General features: G+C 36.3%; 6 protein-coding genes across 11 annotated transcripts in view; 3 read left to right on the top strand and 3 right to left on the bottom strand.

The window, feature by feature from the left end:
* Nucleotides 1–2,127: 2,127 nt before the first annotated feature.
* Nucleotides 2,128–4,255, top strand: LOC124405292 (divergent protein kinase domain 2A-like). 2 transcript variants are annotated; one of them, XM_046880088.1, is made up of 4 exons: nt 2,128–3,026; nt 3,137–3,437; nt 3,584–3,714; nt 3,778–3,911. In XM_046880088.1, exons 1-4 carry the CDS (start codon nt 2,415–2,417, stop codon nt 3,793–3,795), a joined length of 1,062 nt encoding a protein of 353 aa, XP_046736044.1. In that variant the 5' UTR covers nt 2,128–2,414; the 3' UTR covers nt 3,796–3,911. The 2 variants fall into 2 exon arrangements, with proteins under 2 accessions (XP_046736044.1, XP_046736043.1); XM_046880087.1 differs by having other exon boundaries at nt 2,356–3,026; nt 3,796–4,255.
* LOC124405291 (eukaryotic translation initiation factor 2-alpha kinase 1-like) lies at nt 4,173–7,852 on the bottom strand. Its single transcript, XM_046880086.1, has 8 exons — nt 7,559–7,852; nt 7,091–7,261; nt 6,715–6,871; nt 5,912–6,623; nt 5,490–5,666; nt 5,187–5,342; nt 4,835–4,972; nt 4,173–4,710 (listed from the first exon to the last, which is right to left on the bottom strand). Exons 1-8 carry the CDS (start codon nt 7,626–7,628, stop codon nt 4,495–4,497), a joined length of 1,797 nt encoding a protein of 598 aa, XP_046736042.1. The 5' UTR covers nt 7,629–7,852; the 3' UTR covers nt 4,173–4,494.
* A 697-nt stretch (nt 7,853–8,549) lies between these two features.
* Nucleotides 8,550–10,351, top strand: LOC124406025 (39S ribosomal protein L15, mitochondrial). The gene is made up of 5 exons (XM_046881336.1): nt 8,550–8,801; nt 9,082–9,236; nt 9,397–9,562; nt 9,689–9,848; nt 9,963–10,351. The coding sequence occupies exons 1-5, from the start codon at nt 8,700–8,702 to the stop codon at nt 10,262–10,264; spliced, it is 885 nt and encodes a 294-aa protein (XP_046737292.1). The 5' UTR covers nt 8,550–8,699; the 3' UTR covers nt 10,265–10,351.
* LOC124406024 (WW domain-containing oxidoreductase) lies at nt 9,966–12,672 on the bottom strand. 2 transcript variants are annotated; one of them, XM_046881334.1, is made up of 7 exons: nt 12,543–12,672; nt 12,044–12,108; nt 11,680–11,916; nt 11,397–11,592; nt 11,108–11,293; nt 10,757–11,012; nt 9,966–10,667 (listed from the first exon to the last, which is right to left on the bottom strand). In XM_046881334.1, the coding sequence occupies exons 1-7, from the start codon at nt 12,635–12,637 to the stop codon at nt 10,437–10,439; spliced, it is 1,266 nt and encodes a 421-aa protein (XP_046737290.1). In that variant the 5' UTR covers nt 12,638–12,672; the 3' UTR covers nt 9,966–10,436. The 2 variants fall into 2 exon arrangements, with proteins under 2 accessions (XP_046737290.1, XP_046737291.1); XM_046881335.1 differs by having other exon boundaries at nt 12,539–12,665.
* Nucleotides 12,673–12,752: 80 nt separating this feature from the next.
* LOC124406023 (cytoplasmic dynein 1 light intermediate chain 2) lies at nt 12,753–18,086 on the top strand. Of its 2 annotated transcripts, XM_046881332.1 has the most exons (11): nt 12,753–12,858; nt 12,988–13,085; nt 13,359–13,432; nt 13,666–13,782; nt 14,231–14,461; nt 14,558–14,768; nt 14,909–15,097; nt 15,176–15,290; nt 15,528–15,668; nt 16,200–16,365; nt 16,496–18,086. In XM_046881332.1, the coding sequence occupies exons 2-11, from the start codon at nt 12,988–12,990 to the stop codon at nt 16,624–16,626; spliced, it is 1,473 nt and encodes a 490-aa protein (XP_046737288.1). In that variant the 5' UTR covers nt 12,753–12,858; the 3' UTR covers nt 16,627–18,086. The 2 variants fall into 2 exon arrangements, with proteins under 2 accessions (XP_046737288.1, XP_046737289.1); XM_046881333.1 differs by lacking the exon at nt 12,753–12,858 and having other exon boundaries at nt 12,925–13,085; nt 15,528–15,644.
* Nucleotides 18,087–18,127: 41 nt separating this feature from the next.
* Nucleotides 18,128–20,216, bottom strand: part of LOC124406022 (E3 ubiquitin-protein ligase MIB1) — a 240,064-nt gene continuing 237,975 nt past the window's right edge. The window contains exons 15-16 of one of the 3 annotated variants that reach the window (XM_046881331.1): nt 20,053–20,198; nt 18,128–18,206 (exon numbers count right to left, since the gene is read on the bottom strand). In XM_046881331.1, coding sequence (XP_046737287.1) covers nt 20,058–20,198 — 141 coding nt within the window. In that variant the 3' untranslated portion in view covers nt 18,128–18,206; nt 20,053–20,057. Of the gene's footprint in view, nt 18,207–18,858; nt 20,199–20,216 lie in introns of those variants that run through there. The other 2 variants (XM_046881330.1, XM_046881328.1) reach the window with 2 other exon arrangements.

Consider the following 20,216-nt stretch of genomic DNA (forward strand, 5'->3'; position numbering starts at 1 on the left):
TTTGGATTTTCGGCGAAAATTTCGACGACTTTGAAAAGTGCTGCAATTATTTCTTTCGGGCACTATTCCGACGTAATTTTGCGAGAGGAATCGATTGAGCGCAGTCCCAATACGCTGCGAGCAACGGATCAAAATTTACAGCCAAAAAACTGCAGATTTTCATCGTCATTTCTCTGCTGTTGGTCCTACGCTTTTCTTAATGTGTTTTTTCAGTTCCTCGGGTTACAATCAGCCTAGAAAGGGTCATACCAATCGATTCCGAGACGAAAAATTTTCGGTTTTGAAAATCACAAAAAAAGTGAAGCTAACCTCTCCGTATTTTTGGCGAAAATTCTAACGTTATTGAATAGTGCTGCAAACAACTTTTTCATGTACGATTCTGCTGTAATTAAGCGAGAGAAATCGATCGGGGGCAGTCATAATACGCTGTGAGCAACGGTACAAAAGTTGCAGCTGGAAAACTGAAGAGTCCCATCGCCGCTTGCTGCTTTTGGTCACACGCCATTTCCAATGTGTTTCATCATTTTCTGACGTTCTAATTAGGCTAGAAAGGGTCGTACAAATCGAATCACAGACAAACGATCTCCTAGTCCTTGAAAAAGTATGGCTAACACCTCTTGAGTTGTAACGTATTTCACTACAACGTTTTTTTTTCCTTCAACGTACGTTCGAGTATGTTATTTTAATGCTTCTGCCGAGAATACTTCCTACGCGAATAATGTGCGATTCTTTCATCTTTCTCAATTCTCGTTCTTTTACAGAAACGCGCTGAGCTACAATTATACGACATCACATCTCCACTACCTCAATGTCATTCCGAACATGACCTATATCTTTCCGTGAAATCCTGAATTTGAACAATTCAAACTGCTCATCAAACTGGCCTCTCTTCTGTTATCACTGGATGCAGCCCTTAGGGGGTATGACCGCTCGAAGCTTGTTCTTTGAGTAAATTTTCACAATTTATTTTGCTCAAGTTATTAAAGCTACAGTGGCAGGGTTTTTGACGTATAATAAGACATGTTTTAACTAACAACACAAATTTCTATGAAATACTTTATTGAAATTTATATAAGTTATGAGCTGTTGTGCAGGTCGTCGCGTGAGACGCTCGTCCAATCGGGCGCACAGGTCGTGGCAGTTCTAGTCGTCTGATGGAGAAAAACAATTTCTTTTTTTAATTCATATGAATGTGATTTTTGTGTTCACTAGACGTAGCAAGTACAAAATTTTTCATCGGCATCGCAGCTGTTTGAAAATCCTGTTTAAATTTTCCCGGAATATTGTCAACTAAAACACGAGAGTAGGGCTCAAATATTTACGCAACCGGTATCATTCTAGTTCGGACCATAGGTGAAGGATCCCTCGAAATGTGTGCCAAACCAGAAGTCAGTCGGTCCAATAGTTTTGGAGGAAAATGTCGTTTTGAAAACAACGCGTTTAGCGTTTGCTATACATTTAGCACTTATACGGCTGAGCACATGGTGGATGACAACTGGTTTGAGTAAGATACCCTCAATCAGCTATACCGAGGCCACATTGACCACCCTCCGCAGCTACAAAATCAGAATATTAAAGAATTTTTCAAGTTCATAGCCGGTAATACTTCTTTAACAATGTGATCTTGATTCCGGAGCATCGAAGCACGTACAGTTTGAGAGAGTTTTTCGAACTCTGATCATTTCCAAAGCATTATTCCACGTTAGTCCCACCTTCCGCCAACTGCCTCAATCGAATGGACAATCTGTCTGTTACTCCGTTTGCGTCTTCTGATAGGAAATGATGTGATGCGAGATGTAATTTCACTTCTCACTTCGCCATCATCGAAGCATTTTGATTGGTTTGCAAAGTTTAGTCAACTATTCAGAATGCTTGGATGGTTAAAAATTCGAAAAGTGAATTGATATAATCGACTCCCTGAGCGAACTACGCACGACGCGCCTATGTTTACGGAATTGCCGTTATCGTGGCGTCAGGCGCATTATATGGTAAGGCAAGCATAAAGGAATCGCGAACACGAAGGTAATGGCGGTGCCTTATGTATCATCCGTGATCAGCACAAGGTCGGCTGGGGCTGTTCTTCCTTCGATTGATTATATTCTAATCTATGACTCTCAAAACCCCTCATAAAACTCGGCATAAATGTTTCTGTATTGAATTCGCGTGCGTGGACATGTATTCTAGTTGGAATCGCACTTTTGCAGTGTCGTGCCACACGAAAGCTATGGTGCATTTAAAATATTGTCATCCAATTAGTAATCATTGAGTGTACTCACCATACAATCGTGGAGTAAGCCATTCCCGATTTCGTAATCACCTATCAAAGCAGCTCTGTCAAAATTTCTTTCGAACGATGCATAGCAGAAGACACTTTTGAACAAGCAGAGATACTTTATGTCTCATCCGCTTTGACCATGTTGTATTTCAATAACGTCGTAAGATTTCGTAAATGGAAAGTCTTTCTTATTCTTGGTTTGTTGTCATTAGCCTTAGGATTAAAGGTCGTATTAAAAACATTGCGAGTAACTGCAGCACAATTAACTGATTTGCGAAAATGTCCCGCATGTTACGGGCTTTCGATATGTGGGGCAATTTTAAATAACGAAATAGGCATCAGGCATAGAGGTGTTTACGCTACTTTTGCCAATTTATTCAACACAAAAAATGTATTCTTCGGAAATTACGCCGGGGAAAAAGTTGTTCTCAAGAAACTCGCTCACACTTCAGAGCTATACGCATTTGACAAAATGCTTTGTACTGACCCAAAACTTGTCGAATTATGTCCCAACAATAGTAACAAGAAATCCGTACCTCATGCTATCGATTTTTACAAACAAATCACCAAAGAACTAACCACGGATTTCGCCAGCGAGGATACATCCAACCTGAGGCTCTGTCCGATTATCGATCACATGGACGATCTCTTTTACAATGTTTACGCAAATAGTGGCAATGATAGAAAACAAATATCGCATGCTTACCTCTGGACGATACTGAGGATTAATCCAGAACCGCTGGTCTTACAGGTGATTGACCATGATAGAACAAAATGTAGCTCAAACAGTACTGTAGATAATACGGGAAAGCATTATTTATGTACAAAGAATAGCAAATATAATATAGTTTGTTTAAATAGATATTGCCAACTGATGACGGATGGCCAGTACCGAAATATCACGGGGCATGTGGGAGATTGGTCGTCGAGGAATACGTAGGTCCTCCGTTATCCAATTACCATCAGGAGCCTTGGATAAGGCGAGCGAAAATTGCTTCAAGTCTGCTTGAGGCTGCACAGATGTTCACTTACCGAAGTCCTCACTTTGGCTTTTACTTGACTGATGTATCCCCAGATAACATTGCAATCGACCCCGAAGATAATGCAAAATTTATTGACATGGAAAACATAATAGTGGTAGATAAAAGAATTCATCAAAATAGTAAGTTCAGGGACGTAATAATAATAAGAGCTAAAACATTGATGTTACATAGTTCAATCGGATCTGAAATGTACTGTAGCATTGAAGTGTTATCCAATTCATTAGAACTTGAGAAAAGAATTTGTTCTATAAGTCAATATTTTCAGACAGAACGTCCGACTGGGAGGAGTTGGAAGTTAACAAGGTTGATTTTACCTGTCAAAATTGTTTGGCATTCTCGCCAGTAGACATATGTAGTCATCATTTCAGTGATCATAATTATTATGCAGTCTGCCAGGTAAATTAACTTAGGTCAAAGCATGTTTGAAATTATTGTGCAACATTTTCATTCAGGCTTCAGTTGGATTTACTGTTTTAGCACCTCTTATCACGGACTACAAGCTCCAATGCAATACCTGGAGGATTACTGCATGATATTCCAAATGATATTTTACAGCAATACCCAAATCTCCCAACCCTTATAGAACAGTGCGCTATACCTAGTGCAGCACATACGAGAATAGTAGCTGGGGATCTTCTGCGGGAAGTATTGAATGCGATTGTGCTGAAGAATACAAGACAAATGATCAGACGTTAATTTGATGTAGTATCAATCATTTACGGTCAACCCGTTATGTATTATAAATATACTCTCAACATCAAAAACAACGTGCACAATCATCTCCAAGAGAAAAAAGGGAAATGACAAATATTTTTTTACAGACTAACAGTACGTTCAAATTACTCATATCCAAGTGATTCAATAATTAACAAACGATTCTATTTTTTATTGAACGGAACTCCATACCATGAACAATAAATATTGATGCTTATCATTGTGTGCAGTCTTATCTTCAGTATCCTGTCTAGATTTATTTCGTTATTTATTTATTTAGATTTCATTTCAAACGAAATAGGTATAATCATTCTATTGTAGCTAGAAAAATATTTTAAGTTCTGCACGCCTACACAGCAAATACGCCACAAACAAGTTATTATTCTTTCGGTAGGTGTCGTATGCAACGTAAACACCCGTGGTGACATGATGGCACAACATTTGATATTCCGATAAGTACTGCTAACTATTCTCGAGTAATTTCTTCAGTCTTGCTATTTCAGCTTCTTGCTGTTCTAATTTGCTTTGCTGCTTCTGAATTATAATACTTTTTTCATTGTTGTCGTTTCTTAATTTAGCTATCATTAAATCTTTATCTTCACTGAGTTCTTGCAGAAGTTGTTTCGTTGTTGGCCGTGCATTTGGATCCCTCTGAACCAATTGGCTAAGTATGAAGGCCTAGATTCGAGAAAAATTCACGAAACCAATGAATAATCAAAACCCAATATTTTCAGGTTCCCACACGAATGTAAGTTGTAAGTACAATGAAAAGAATGATTTGTTCTTTCAAACATCAACATACCCATTTAGGATGATTAATCTTCACTGTGTCTGGGATTTGGCCTGAATGCAATGCTCCAATAATCTTGCTGCGTTCCATTCGAGTTTTCATCAACATAATAAGTTCTAGAAGGACGATTCCCAAACTAAAAATGTCACTCTGAAATCAAAAAAGGATAAAAGTAGGAATACTGACACAGAAATAAATACTACTACAGTATCAATTAAGGGCATATATAATTCGATGATAGTACTAGCTTTACAGTTAAAAAAATACCGCAAAGATTACCAGACAGGTAGAAAACATTAAGTAAGACATAAAAAAGGTTGAATTGAATATGAAAAAAGGTGGGAAAAGAAAGAAACCAAAGTACCTTGGGATTGCATTTGCCACGTAATTGTTCTGGTGCAGCATACATGTGTGTACCAAATACAGAATGATGATTTTTTTTCTGCAACGCACAGGCCAATCCAAAATCTCCTAATTGAACCGTAAGATGATCAGTTGTTGATATGAAAATGTTGCTTGGCTGAGAAAAGCGAAAAATAAAGCTCAATAAAATGAATAATTTCCAACATACTATCTTGTGATATTTGTACTTGACATCTGCTCTTACTGTCTCTTCCATTTTTAAGAAATGCAAAAAGTAGATATGTTATTCATTTAACTAAATTACCTTTATGTCATGGTGTACTACTCCACGAGAATGAATATAATCCAATCCAGACAAAATTTGTGTTAAAATCACAGTGACAAGGGGCTGAGAGACAGGTTCCACTCTATCATCTAACCACTCCCGTAACGTGCGCTCGCAGAGTGCCATTTGTATATACAATGTATAAAGGTTCTGGTTCTACATGGAACAGTTGAATTCTGTATTACAGTGATTGATCAGCAGTAAAACCCCACTTGTCAATGAAAATTTACCGTGGCCCAAAATTTTTGACAATGGATCTACTAAGTTCCATTCTCAATTTTTAGCCACTCCATAACCACTTATTTCAGGTTTAAATTAGGCATATCATTTCCCATGCATATGCATATACGGAAAAAATCACAAAGAATGAGTTATAAAATTCTTCTAGCGTTATTACTAACCATCTTCGAATTGTACTGGCATATTTGATGTTCAGAAACTGATTCTTCAAAGGATTCGCTATCTTCACTCGCCTCTTCATCATTTGAATTACTGTCCATTGTGAGGTTCTTGCTACTTTCTTTTGGACAGCTTTTATTACTTTCATAATCACCTCTGAATGACACAACACTGGAGTACGATTTCTCTGATATATTAATATCGACTTCACTGTCCAATATTCTGCAATCCATATTATTTGTTGTAGAATTTGATAAACTGGGGATGCGCAGACCTGTGCTAATTTTTCCATCAGTCTTCCTGCTTTTAGATAAATTTATTTTCACCTCAGAATGGGAACCAAAGTTTGTATGGCTGTTTTTACGATTTTTGCGACTTCGGCTGCAGGACAGTTTCTCAGATATATGTAAGCCGTATTTATCAGAACGTTCGGGTGATGCGTTCTGAACAAATGGAGCTAGAAGTGTTTGCTCGATCCAAGCACCTTTGTACGGCACAATATTAGGGTGATGTAGGGTAGCCAATGTTTTCACTTCTTCAAGATACCGCATGATGTTTTGCACTCTGCAAGATGGCACTACTACCTTTTTTATAGCATATTCAGTTCCATCTAGTCGATGTCGAGCTTTAAACACATTTCCAAAACCACCTTTAGATATAAAACCAATTTCCTCAAACTCGTGTCTGTAGCGGGACCATTCGGCCATTAAAGAGCTGAAATGAGAGGTAAGTGAATTTAGATGAAAATGAAATAGGCTGTATAATCTACAGTATTATTGTCAAACATTGTTTCATTTTTTTATACCTTGGTACTTGTAAGGCACTTTCAGAACCTGTCGAAGCTCTTGCAACAGTAACTAAATGGAATAGTGCTCGCTGATATTGACTTCTGACTAACTCCAGCTCTTCCATGTTATATGAACCATCAATCAACTTCATTTCGTGTAATTTATCACAAATGGCTGTTGAGGGATAAAATGGGATTCTCATAAACAAACACAATTTAATGAAATATGGAACGCATCATTGCCTAACTCTCACAATAACTTAGACCTAGTTACAAGAAAGATAGAATAATCAAATTACGCGAATTTTTGATTGAATAATTCTCAGATCAACTACTTAGCTTTCATGTTTAATTCTTCATTCAGAGTTTATACGATTAAAAATATCATATTTACCATAGTATAATTTATTCCTGCGTACAGTATCCTGCTCAAAGAGTGTGCACAGTTGTTGTATAAGCGCTTCGATGAGTAGGCTGGTAGATGGAGAAACCCTACCAACAACTTGACCACCAGCTTGTACTTCCTTGCAATCATCCATTCGACAAGTTGTCCATGTGTCGTTTCCTGCCAGAAAAGTAAATACTGACACTTGTAAGCCAAACCAATTTAGACAAACTAATTTTACGTTGAGCTAGGTATTGCTGAGCGAGAACAGCACATGTTATTCTAGCTAATAAAATATCTTTGCAATTCCAATAAACGTAAATTTTTTTCTCTTTAGATTTAAAATATGCATCTCTTGTCTAAAATAACGTAATGATGATAAAACACAATGTCAAAGGTGAGGACGTGACACAATTTTTGTATTTGCAAAATGCTCCAACTATTCAAACTTGGAAAATGTTAAAAACACGCTCTAACCTCTATCGAATGTGGTAACAGTCGACAGATCAGCCCAAGGATTGTTTTCGGGTGATACGCTATAATCCATGTTGACACAGATGAGCAACTATTTTCACATTTTTATCCAACACTTCTGCTCCCTGAACCTTTCGATTCACATCACGTATTTTAAATCACATACATATACGCGAACATTGCGGCACTAGGTTACGTATTCACGCATACGCGACATATGGTGTTTAATTTTCAAGGTGATCGTAGTATATTTCTAATAGTGGGCTCCAGAATATTCCACATAAAAAGCGCGTGTAGTGCCTCTGCAGCTGAGCAAAGTACTTTTCTTATCTTCCGCTTGGCAGTGCTGGCAAATTTGAACCACCATGTCCAATTTCAACTCTGTAAAAATAATTTACGGAATTGGCACATCATCCGTTCGTTAACTTTGAAAGAGAATGATAACAGATAATAGCGACTAAGCAGGAAAAAGAATGTACGGAAACTCTTAAAATCCCCGTTAAAATTAATGTCAACAACCGAAGTAACATTCATTGACTATGATAGTCAATCAATGATATTCAGTGAATGATTAAATGCACTTTTTAGTTATTCATTTTCTGCGAAATTATTACTTTATCCGTTTCAGTAAACCAGACACCGTACGAATATTTCAACCCGATAAAAAATTAAGGAAAAATTCGAATTTGAATAGAATATGTAACAATCATATTTTCATAACATTTGTGATAGGTATATCCTCAGTCAACGCCAAATCAGAAAGTGAAAAAATCTGATTTTTTTATTCAATAACATGAGTTGGCGGAATACTTTATTAGTAAGCGTTGACCTTACTAGAGCATTACTGAATATGCCGTAAGGCGTTGAATGATACTTCAATGATCCATCAATCTCATACGTTTGAGCATACGGAAATTGGCTCTTGCTAGTTTTTTGAACGGAGTCAATTGTTTATTAGATAGTCGATTATCAATCGAGAGTCGTGAGTCGCCGCGATTCCAATTAGTGGTGGGGATAGTGGAAAAGAGTAGGAGCGTTGAGGAGCGTGTACTTGCAGGGTGCTTGCTTTGGGATCTTCCTTGGAGTCTTTTAATAACTATTAATTAATCTTTATGAGTGATACAGTTTAATTCTATCTATAAAAATGAGCGGCAAACAAGGACGTGAGTTAGCTCTGTCAATGCTCCGAGTACTGCCCCGTGTAACTTTGGCGAATATTCGAGATAATCCTGGCTCAAGACAAACTGTAAGTTTGTGCTTTCATTTTTTAGGATATAAACATAACTGAAGGTTTACAGGCATTCGACAACGATATTTCAAATATCCCAACCAGTTTTTACCAACACATCATGAAATTTCAATTCACCAATAAATTAGCTCGGCAATATTGTCTCCTTACCGAATATCGGAGTTAAGATTATATCAAGTCAGGTTAGGTTTCCTACCGGCCAGCGGTTCATTGATGAAATATCCCATTAAATGCGTAAGTATTCAGATAATCTTCATTGAAAACTCGTGATGTATAGAAAAAAAGAGGCAGAGCTCAGCACGGAGGTGATTACCATGGAGCAGGAAATAAGGGATCAGGTCAAAGGCAAAACTACATGCGTCCTGGTTACGAAACTGGAAATAATCCATTTTACTTGAGATTTGGTCTCGAGCCATATTATAAAGGGCATCAGTAAGTGTTCTGAAATTCAATCAATCTCTATTAATATTATCCTTGCAATTCAAAGCAATCAATTCCAATTTCTGTTTATATTTTTATTGCAAAATTGCAATTGTTTTTCTTTTTCTACTTTCATGAACTCTCGAAATGATTATTTTACTTTTTTTTGCAGCCTGAGGAGACAGTACCCACCTTTGTCTTTATCGAAACTTCAACAATTCATAGATACAAACAGAATAGATGCTTCGAAACCTATAGATCTCGCAGCTCTACTGAATACTGGACTTTATCATATATCGCCACCCATGAAACATGCAGGAGTTCACCTCACTGATGAGGCAAATATAATTTTATTATTCAAACAGTAACTAACATTATTTGCCGTTTGAGAAAGGAATGAACCATGATCTGAAGTGAAGTTATGCTTTGTGTCTGATATTTAATTTTATTTATAATTTTCACAGGGAGCTGACGAGTTTCAAGGAAAAGTTAATATAGAAGTTCAATGGGCATCAGAGCCTGTAATTGCTGCAATTGAACGAAATGGCGGAGTAATTACGACAACCTACTACGATCAACAGAGTTTGCATGCTGTATTGAATCCCAGAAAGTTTTTCGAGAAAGGTATTATGCAATTTTACACCACCTAATTTTACTGGGAAATGAGGATCAGCGACTGTTTTTTCCAGGTACATAATATTTTTTGTATTTAATTTTTTAAAACAAATATTTATCCAGGTGAAGCTATTCCAAGAAGAATGTTGCCCCCCATGGATTGCTTGGAGTATTATTCAAGCGCAGCATCTCGTGGATATTTAGCAGACCCAGAAAAAATATCTCACGAGCGCTTGGTGCTAGCGCAAAAGTACGGCTATAATCTTCCGAAAATTGAGGAAGATCCTCAATATGAAATGCTGTCTGAACGTAAAGACCCTCGTCAAATATTCTATGGACTCGAGCCAGGCTGGGTCGTCGTCCTCAAGGACAAGGCAATATTGAAACCAAAAGCCGATTATTTGAAAGAATTTTACCAAAATTAATAACCCATGTATTTATAGTTCCTTAAATAAAAACATCATGTACAGTAGAATTATATATTATTTTCATTGGATTAATGTCGTTGTCGTTGTGGTATAAAATTAATAGAAATATCAAAGCATGAAACAAATATTCATATAATAAGGATACGAAGAATCTGTCAATGAAATTTGTTCAGGCAGTCAAATTGTATTTTTCATTATCTGCCAGGCGATAACCCAGCTTCTCTTTACCAAGAACGTTGAGTAACATCTCTTCACTGAGGCTCCATAGTTTTTCAGCTAATGCTGAATCTTGAGCAGCAGCAGAAGGATCACACCGATAGCAATTGTTGAAATAAATACCTGTTGCTCCTTCAAGTTCTGGTGCAGTTGCACAAAATACAGACGTGCTAGCGGCTTGTTGCTAGAATAAAGTAATGGAGCACATTTTGATATTCATGAAATATTCCAGTTTCTTGGAATGTCAGTTTAGTTTGTTCTTCGATTATTTACCAATGATTTTGTGAATGGGCGTGCCAAAGCGAACAATAATCTCCAAGGCCACCAGTGTCTAGATATATCTGTAGACACCATATTTCCAGGGTGTAAACAAAACACAGCAACTAACGGCCACCGTTTGGCTAATTCTACAGCGAATAAAACGTTACAGAGCTTTGAGTTATTGTACGCCCCCATTGCCCAATAGCTACTTGCTGGTGGTGACAAGACTGAGGGATGAATATCATCTGGAGATTTTATAAAAGAGAATCTGGAATGTAAGTAATAGGTCAAGGTTTAATAAAATGCCTCTTGTAAATAGTTGAAAAACATTGTGTGTAGATATTTTTGGTAGAAAAATTTTACCTGTGCGATTCACTTGATAAAACAACAATTCTAGCATTATCCGTATTGTGTATGAGGGGCTCCAGTAACATTGTGAAATAAAATTGTGCCAGATGATTTGTTTGAAACGTTGATTCATAACCATTTACAGTTATTAAGTGTGGCATTCCAAAGACTCCAGCATTCAATATGAGTATATCAATCTTTCTGAAAGTAAAATAGTAACTCAGTAATTTAGTTGTCAGATTTATGCTGAATTAAATAAAGAAAATTTATTTTTCTCGATTGCAAAATGAACGAATTTACTTACGTGTATTCAAGCTTGAGTTTGGAGGCAGCTTCGGTAACATTTTCTAGATTATTTAGATCCAAGTGTAGTAATTCACACTCAACATTTTCCTTTGCCTTTATTATTTTGTTTACAGCTTCTTGGCCTCTATCCGGGTTTCGGCAGGCTAGGATTACTTTGCAGCCATGTAAAGCCAAGGACTTGGCAGTTTCAAAACCTGAATTAAGGTCACTCAAATACTAGTAATAACTAATCAAGAAAGGGAATTTTGAAGCTTTAATGTTTAATCGCAGTAGCTAATTACCTATGCCACAATTAGCGCCAGTAATCACTGCCACTTTGCCTTTAAGATCTCTGCCATGTAGTACAGACAGTGCTGTGCTACTGGCATCAAACCTCTGTCGAATTGGCTGTGACATCTCTCTGTACTCCGTGGCAAAGGCTAAGCGTGGATCTGTGTATGTAGTTGTGCGATTGACGTGATCAACAAATAGAACTTTACCGTTTTCAGAAATACATTTTTCCCAACCAGGTGGTAGTTCTGAAAAGAAGATTATGCACGTTAGCTAGATTGAACAATCTCATTTCGAGATGTTAATAATTAAGCGTACTGTAAAGTTTAAAACTTTGAACATTATTGTTAGTAAATTATACTTTCATGTACACACCTCCTTCTACAACTTTTTTACGTCCAGTACGAGGATGCATCCATTGGGTTCCCTTGGTATAGTGACTACCAGGAAAAAACTATTATAATCCCAGATAGATAAGATGGATTGACTGGATTATGAATTCCTGAGTGTAATTTCGGCTAACGGTAATTGCGTTAACTGAAAATTGCTCAAGACAGCCAGCTAAACTGGGAATTTTGAAATATGCACAAATTAACTTTTTAACCTTGATGAGCAAGTCGGTAAATATAGGGCACTGCCGTTACCCCCGTATCCGTCATACCCTTTTGCTTGCTTCAAAATAAAACCTGTGCCTGACTGTCTTCGGCAATATTCAGTCACCGGTTGTTCCATGGGATTGTTCCATTGTTGGTTCAAACTCGGTCGACTCGGCCTAACCTAACGCAGCTTGACAATCATTAAATTCCTAATATTGCAAAAGCTAGTTATGGAAGAAAAATTTTAAATAAATAGTATCATTCTCGGACTTACTAACTTTACGTAGTAAACGTTGCCATCTAACGTAGCTCGTTCCTCCCAACCCGGTGGTAACTCGTCTTCGCTATCCGAATCCGACATAACACCCACCATCTTGAAATTATAACCTCAATCTGATAGAAGGGAAGTTGGCAAGGATCGAGCTGTCAGTTTCAGAAGCCGGAAAGCGCCGAATTCGATCCGTGTATAGCTGCGAACTTTTGTCGAAATAGATTTGAGTAATTAGAATATTACTGAGTAAAATTTGCTGAAATTTGCATGCCTTGCCACGCGCACTGATAAAATAATCGATTTTAAGGTGTTATTCCAATAACGTAAGTATTCGGCAAAATAGTCATTCTTCCTTTAGTATTGTGAAGTTGGTTGCGGGCCGCGCCCGAGTGAGATTAATCGATAAATTGTATCAGTGTAATAATCGACAAGTATTTCTTCCTGTCAAATGGATGATGGCAGCGACGGTCGTTGAAATGATGTCGCAGACGCAGAGCAATGGGTTTCAGTCAAAAAAGAAAGAAGAGGCGGATAATAAAGACAACTTATGGTACGTCAATTCCAAAAAACGCAGAAAGTCCCTCACCTAAGTAAAGCGTGCATAGATGTAATTGAAAAATAAATCTTGCTAGCGTTAAAAAACATTCTTTCGATCTCTATATGTACACCCACATATTTTTCACTCTATATGTACGTAGCTGGCATGCTAATACACATAACGTGAGCCTCTCTTTCTTTTCTTCCATACACAGTAATGTGTAGTATGATGTATTCATAACCCATAGTTCCCCACTGTATTTTCTGTATTTCAATTCCTTTCCAGGTCCTCTATTTTAGCCGAAGTTCAAAATAGTGGGAACAACAAGCTGCCTTCGTACAAAAATGTTCTGGTACTAGGTAAAGTACATATAACCAAATATGATTAATTTCATGAAACATTGTATTATAATCTTTAAACGTGTTATGCATCTCAAGTAGCAGCGGTGTGAAGGTAGTGGTCATGTGTCACTGAACGCAATGCGTGAGATATTCGCATGACATCATACTTCCTCACCTTGTCTTGTCAGGTGTGGAAGATGTATAGGAGTGTAATTATTATTTAATAATCCCATTTCTCTCTTTATTTTCAGGTGATAATGAGAGTGGTAAGACAACACTCATAGCTAAACTTCAGGGTGTAGAGGACCCGAAAAAAGGTTCTGGTCTCGAGTTTGCTTATATTGATGTTCGGGACGACTACAGAGATGGTAATGAGTCATTGTGTCACTGAAGTAACAGCTGTAATAGTAATAATAATTATTTCACAATTAAAGGAATGGTTGAAACAGGGGATCAGTTTAGAAATACAATTTTGAAGTAAACTTAACAGGATAGTTTTTACATTTTCAGCATGATTCATACCTAACCCGATGCCTTTTTGGATGGTATTTAAGCACAGTATGTTAATCGATTAGTAATTTAACCTTGAAAAAAGATGGGATAGGATTGAAATGTTTATTTACATCTTTCCTGTAAACTAAATCGGTGTTTGATTGATAGACATGAAATAAATGAATTTACATTACTTACAGTAATATGGAAAATGAGAAAGAAATTCGATTCACTCATTTGTCAAATCTTTCAACAAAATGCTAATAATGAAATAACTTTGTTCCATATGTCGTCATTAAGCGGAACTATTGATTGTTTCAACAGATCAGACAAGGCTGTCGGTTTGGGTACTTGACGGAGATCCTGGTCATACAAATCTTTTGAGATTTGCATTAAGTGCAGAAAGATTTCCACATACCTTAGTGATGTTAGTAGCGGCAATGACCAGTCCATGGGCTATCTTAGAACAACTACAGTCCTGGGCAGCAATACTCGGTGATCACGTTGATAAATTGTCTCTTGATAATGACACGAGGCAGCGTTGTCGGCAGCTTAGTAAGAATGTCTTCGTTTATTTTTTAACTTGATAGAAGGGCTTGTAAATTGATGTCTTGTCTGATCCACCTGTGCTTTTCTTCTAACTTTGTTTAGATGTCAAAAAGTGGCAAGAGTATACGGAACCTGGCGACGAATTAGATCCGGGAAGTCCATTGAGACGCACTAGCCGCAATTTAGATGAAGAAGCTGTTGATGGTTTACCTTTGCCTGAAGGAGTACTTACTACTAATTTGGGTCTAGATGTTGTTGTTGTCATCACGAAAACGGATTATATGACAACACTCGAAAAAGAACACGATTACAAGTAGGCGTTAGATACTTTATACACCCTTGTTTATCGTTAGGTATAAATAAACACAGCAACTTTGATTAACACAAGCATAAATAGACCCATAACGCATTTATAATTGATTATTGATGATTATTCATTCGAACTTTTACCAGGGACGAACATTTCGACTTTATGCAGCAATGGGTGAGACGGTTCTGCCTGCAGTATGGCGCAGGACTGTTTTATACTTCCGCTAAAGAAGACAAAAACTGTGATTTGCTTTATAAATATCTAACGCATAGAATTTATTCATTACCTTTTCGAACGCCAGCCTTGGTAGTTGAGAAGGATGCTGTACTTATGTGAGTATTTAAATTATCAAGATGCTTTCAGGGTTCTGTAATATTTTTATGTAACGTCCAACTATTCCGTACTTACAGTCCTGCTGGATGGGATAACATGAAGAAAATAAGTATTCTCCATGAGAACTTGCAAACAATGAAGCCGGACAGTTATTATCGTGACATTATAGCTCAACCACAAGTTAATCGTAAGGTAAGGTGTGAACTAACGTTTTTATTTTACGGATTACCCCAAACAAAAAAGCATCATGTGTCTCCTGAATTGAAAATACATTCAGGAGTAGAATATGAAACTTCATTAATTTTATAACTGTTCGAAAGCAAACAAACCCTTTTTACATATTTTTTAACAACTTTTATGGTGCTTTATGTATTCAATTCGGGTTATGAACAAAAATGAATTATCTGTTTGTTGAATATCTGCTAATAGGCTGTGGCACGGGAAGTCGAAGTTCAAGCGGAAGAAGAACAAGCTTTCCTTGCTAAACAGCAAGCGGCATTGACGGGTTTCAAAGACCCGACACGATCGCCAACGACCCGTAACCAGGCAAGCAGTGAAACCATCATACAGGTCATACCAATTATGATTAGAGCATGCTGTTGATATTTGTGAAATTGTAACTAACAGCGAGATTCAGCGTGTGTCTTTAACTTGTGGAATCATAATATTATATAACGACCAACTGACTAATTTCTAAAAGTCATTAATGCTGGAGCTATTTGTGATATTAAATAATCAAAACATATAATTCATTAACGATAGTACACATTGTGACTGACCACCACTGTAAAACCGATTATCTACACGTTTTTTTTTTTGTCTGAGTCACCTAAAATTATCTGTAGACCCATAATTTAAATCCGATTACATTTTTCTTGCTTAATTAAAGTGAATTACATTTTACAAGCTAAATTAAAGTTCCTAAATTATAATAGTGGCAATAGCTCAAAGTAAACTTGTGAATCGAGCTGTCATATAAAAAATTCTAAATTTTACCTTCATTTTTGTAGCATGCTCTAATTTATTTGTGGTATGGACTTACATTAAATGTCTCTGTAAATTAGTGTTGTCCCCATATCTACATTGAACTCTACATCTCAGGTGGCATCACCTAACAAAAAATTGGATCCAAAAAGTGCAGGAAACACGCCGGGAGGAGAAGGTGTATTAGCAAACTTCTTCAATTCACTACTCCACAAGAAATCTGGAGCATCCCCTGGTTCTCCAGGAACTCCAGGCGCTGTCGTATCCAGTCCAGTTAAAACTGGTAATTTGAATAGCATCAAAATATATGAACGTGAAAATTTAAAGTCAAACAAGCAAAATTTAGCAATTTCTTATAGATATATTACAACGTCATTGAATTTTCTATTAAAGGTATTTTACTCTGTCCACAGATATAACGAGTCCAGATGCAGGGCCGGTCGACAAAGCGGCTATGCGCAATGATGCAGCAGCCGAGTTAGATCGGCTAACGCGCATGAAAAAAATACCGCCACCTGATTTAAACTCTTCATCCGAGTGCTAGACTAATGCGAGCTTGTTTTGCGACCCATTCACGATGGCATGGGACTGACTAGTGAGGCTAGGGCTCTGGTTCTAGAGCGTCAAGCGATCAATTAGTGGATTTAAAAAGCCTAAAATCTACTGAGTATTGAACGCGGCGAGATTGCGGGCTGTGGAAACCAGTGCTTAATCTTGAGAATCCGTATTGCCATTTTGAACTGGTTTTTGATCTAATTGTGTTGCTTATCAACGAAAAGTAACAATCATGCAGTCACTTCTGTCTGCGCACGAGGCAGATGCAGCGTACGGTTCATCATAGTTAACATAAGCTTGTAATTATTTGGCTGACTAAATAAGAAATAGTGCAAAATCAAACGAAAGTACCTACTTTGATTCATAACGTTCTGGATTATTATTTATTTCCTTTGAACACGAGAGACAAAAAAATCATCTTTTTGGCACGAACTATTGCATATTTACATACTCCTGATTATTTAGATGATTTAATGACTCGTTTTATGGGTAATTTTGGAAGCTAATGACTAACGTGGTTGTAATGTGAAAATGGTACGAAGGGAGCAATTTTTCATAATAACGAACGTGCAATATCACATTATGGGAGTTTTGCCTGGTAGTACGAAGGCATTTAACCGTACTATAAATTCAGAAATTATACTAATTACTAATAATCGGGTGGAGAATGGGCCGCAAAGGCAATTATATTTTTTTCCTTCGAGACTAAAATTACTCAAAAAGACATGAAACAAAAAATAAGATAATATATACATAATGCGCTACAGCAGCTACACAACAGCCTTAATTGTTGTCTTATAAAGAAAATTAAAAAATTCATAATATGAAGAATAGAAAACCCTTGAGGTTAAATGTAATGAAATATTTAATATCGTGTAATAAATAAACTTCAATTAAGCTTACGCACATGCCCTTGCGTCTCGTCATGCATACATATAGTAAGTTATTTAGTGAACCGTTGGCAGTAATCTGTTTTTCATTATTAAAAATTTGCACTTTTCTTTGATTATTTCTCTTTCTTTTACTCACATGAAAAAGATAATTTTCATTCATATACGGCACTGTCAAAGTCACTTTGAGGAGTTCTTTTTTCAACACATTACTCAAATTACAATCGGTCTAACTTTGGTGACGTTAATTAATGAAAGGAGTACATGAGTTTGCACGAGTGTGTAAAAAAATTTTTTTGTAAGAGTTGTATATTTTAATGAGATTTTAGTCTTTGTCCGTAGCAGTAAGATGATTCTTGCTTCCAAGTGAAACAAAGATCACGATATTTCTCTACCAAAAATCATTATGCACTTATTGTATACTCCGTCTGCAGTCAAAGCTCATCTCAAACTGTAAACATTTGTTTTTTGATTATATACATACATGGCTTTATACTCATCCTAATGAACAGTGTAATATCATCTAAATAATTGATAAAAATAAATAATTTTTCATACAGTTTGTTTTTTACCTTTAATTACCTTTAATACCATACCTTTTGTTTTATTTGATCAAATGAATAAATCAGTTCACATTTTTAGTTAGAGTTGGTGAACTGTCGAAGAAGTCTTGTGGGAACTTGAAAGGATCAAAGATTAAGGGCATTCTTATTTAACCCGATGTATCGTAACATCTATTCACCGATGAGATGCACATTAGGTTTACGTACTCTTTTTATATGTATATGTAACAATCAAGTTGATGATTACACGTGAACGATTATGTAAAGGTATTCATATAATATACTATAACAAGGACATAGCGGTATTATGCTAGAATACGAAGTGCAGCTACCTACAAATCCCGTTATCTTATCGAAATACCATTAATGGAAGAGTTTTGTGTTATTAAATGGCTTGAATTGCCACTGGTAGTCGAACAGATAGGGAATTATTGTTGAAATGTAGCGCGTATATTAGCAATGGTAGAAATTTACTCAATACTATGTAAGTGCATGATTTTTACACTCCGATTACCTCAACAATGAGATTCTACATTTGCGAACTCATGATATTGTCTGAAAACGTATGAAAATCTTAAAATCCACAAACCATCGCAACAAATTCTTCTTATAATACGCGACTAATAATTATCATTATCATTGCCGTATTACCATGAAGTTCTAAGAAATTTAATACAAAATCTTCAAGCGAATTCATTGCTTATTGGAATTAATACTTAAATCATTGTAACCTTGACGTCACGATTGATTTGTAATATGGATGTACTTGTAAGTTATATTTAGTATATTATTAGATATCTCGTAGGTACATATCTACTATTCATAGGTACTTAAGTACTATAGTGGTTGCAGCGTTATAAATTATCGTTTAAGTTGAACCTCAGAAGTTGAACTAGAGTAAAATATTTAAATCAATGGACAAACTTTGGAAAGTCTGTCTAAAGCCCAGCAAAGTTGTGCTGTTGTTCAACCTCTGGAGAACAATCCGTTTCAGTTTTTATTCTAATTGTAATGTTGCGTATCTAATTAAGGCGGATTCAAGCGTACATACTATGCAGATTCGTTGCCGAACACGATTAGGATTTTCAACATCACCATCACCACGAGAGATGAATAATAAAATCACGCTGAGACACGCGAAAACAATTTTTCGCATAGGATTTTCTAAGATAATTTAATACGAGAATTTTTAGTCGAATGATTATTAATGGAGGATTATTTTGACGTTATTATCTTATATCGGCGTTCTAGATTCAATAACAAAGTTACAAATAATTTTTTTCACGGAATATTACGATTCTTCGATTTAATCCGGAAGAGCAGACTGTAAATATTTACCAAATATAAATGCACGGAAAAAATGCAGTAACAAATACTGTACAATTGATACTTATATAACAATAATCATTAGTTTATCCGTTAACTAAATTTAAATAGGCCAACCTGCTGGAAGAAGAAATTAATATAAATTTAGGTTCAAGATTGTTAAATCTTTGTCGACGGAATCACGATCAAGATAAAAAATTGTCAGAGCTATATTTACAATTCTAAAATACTAACAGATTCTAAAATAGGATCGTCACAATCTTGTCTTGACAATGTGAAAGGTTTTTCTGTATAAGCTGTTGTTCAAATTGATTTATATATCTGCTGTATATGAATTGAGATGCTTATGAACGATATTGTGATATTGATATAGATAACGAGAGAAATTGAATATTGAACAGCAGTGTCTCAATTTTTTTGTTGCCAACAACCATGATATAAAAGCATCCTAACACATTTCTCATTAACCGTAATATTGCATCACACATCACTGACAGCGGTGTTCATCACACTGCCGATATTTATGAGATGCTTTAGTGTAAATATTAAGCGTACTTTAGTATAATGACCCCGACAGCATATCAGACTATTTCATGTATAATGTAACTATAATTGAACTGATAAGACTAATTTTACCTTCTCTAATAAAGCAAAATGCGTTTATCGACTGCTTTACGACAGATAGGGCATTCGGACATTCGATCACCGCACATCTGGCATGTGCCATGTCCGCAAAGGAAGATCATATTTTTCAAACGATCTAAGCAAACTGGACACATTGTCTGAAAAGAACAATGAAT

The sequence above is a fragment of the Diprion similis genome, chromosome 4, assembly GCF_021155765.1.
Source record: "Diprion similis isolate iyDipSimi1 chromosome 4, iyDipSimi1.1, whole genome shotgun sequence".
Taxonomy (NCBI): Eukaryota; Metazoa; Arthropoda; class Insecta; order Hymenoptera; family Diprionidae; genus Diprion; species Diprion similis.

Bases quoted from the DNA above. Each gene is read 5' to 3' on its own strand.
- LOC124406024 (XM_046881334.1), bottom strand. From the start codon at position 12,637: ATGGTGGGTGTTATGTCGGATTCGGATAGCGAAGACGAGTTACCACCG. The intron at 12,109-12,542 runs GTTAGTAAGTCC...TTTTCCTGGTAG, and splicing joins GGCAACGTTTACTACGTAAA to TCACTATACCAAGGGAACCC. The intron at 11,917-12,043 runs GTGTGTACATGA...TCTTCTTTTCAG, and splicing joins TAAAAAAGTTGTAGAAGGAG to AACTACCACCTGGTTGGGAA.
- LOC124405292 (XM_046880087.1), top strand. From the start codon at position 2,415: ATGTTGTATTTCAATAACGTCGTAAGATTTCGTAAATGGAAAGTCTTT. The intron at 3,027-3,136 runs GTGATTGACCAT...TTGTTTAAATAG, and splicing joins CAGAACCGCTGGTCTTACAG to ATATTGCCAACTGATGACGG. The intron at 3,715-3,795 runs GTAAATTAACTT...TTACTGTTTTAG, and splicing joins ATTATTATGCAGTCTGCCAG to CACCTCTTATCACGGACTAC.
- LOC124406023 (XM_046881332.1), top strand. From the start codon at position 12,988: ATGATGGCAGCGACGGTCGTTGAAATGATGTCGCAGACGCAGAGCAAT. The intron at 15,098-15,175 runs GTGAGTATTTAA...CCGTACTTACAG, and splicing joins GAGAAGGATGCTGTACTTAT to TCCTGCTGGATGGGATAACA. The intron at 16,366-16,495 runs GTAATTTGAATA...CTCTGTCCACAG, and splicing joins ATCCAGTCCAGTTAAAACTG to ATATAACGAGTCCAGATGCA.
- LOC124405291 (XM_046880086.1), bottom strand. From the start codon at position 7,628: ATGGATTATAGCGTATCACCCGAAAACAATCCTTGGGCTGATCTGTCG. The intron at 5,667-5,911 runs GTTAGTAATAAC...TGTTCCATGTAG, and splicing joins GCCAGTACAATTCGAAGATG to AACCAGAACCTTTATACATT. The intron at 4,711-4,834 runs GTATGTTGATGT...TCTCGAATCTAG, and splicing joins AGATTAATCATCCTAAATGG to GCCTTCATACTTAGCCAATT.
- LOC124406025 (XM_046881336.1), top strand. From the start codon at position 8,700: ATGAGCGGCAAACAAGGACGTGAGTTAGCTCTGTCAATGCTCCGAGTA. The intron at 9,237-9,396 runs GTAAGTGTTCTG...TTTTTTTTGCAG, and splicing joins CCATATTATAAAGGGCATCA to CCTGAGGAGACAGTACCCAC. The intron at 9,849-9,962 runs GTATTATGCAAT...ATATTTATCCAG, and splicing joins CAGAAAGTTTTTCGAGAAAG to GTGAAGCTATTCCAAGAAGA.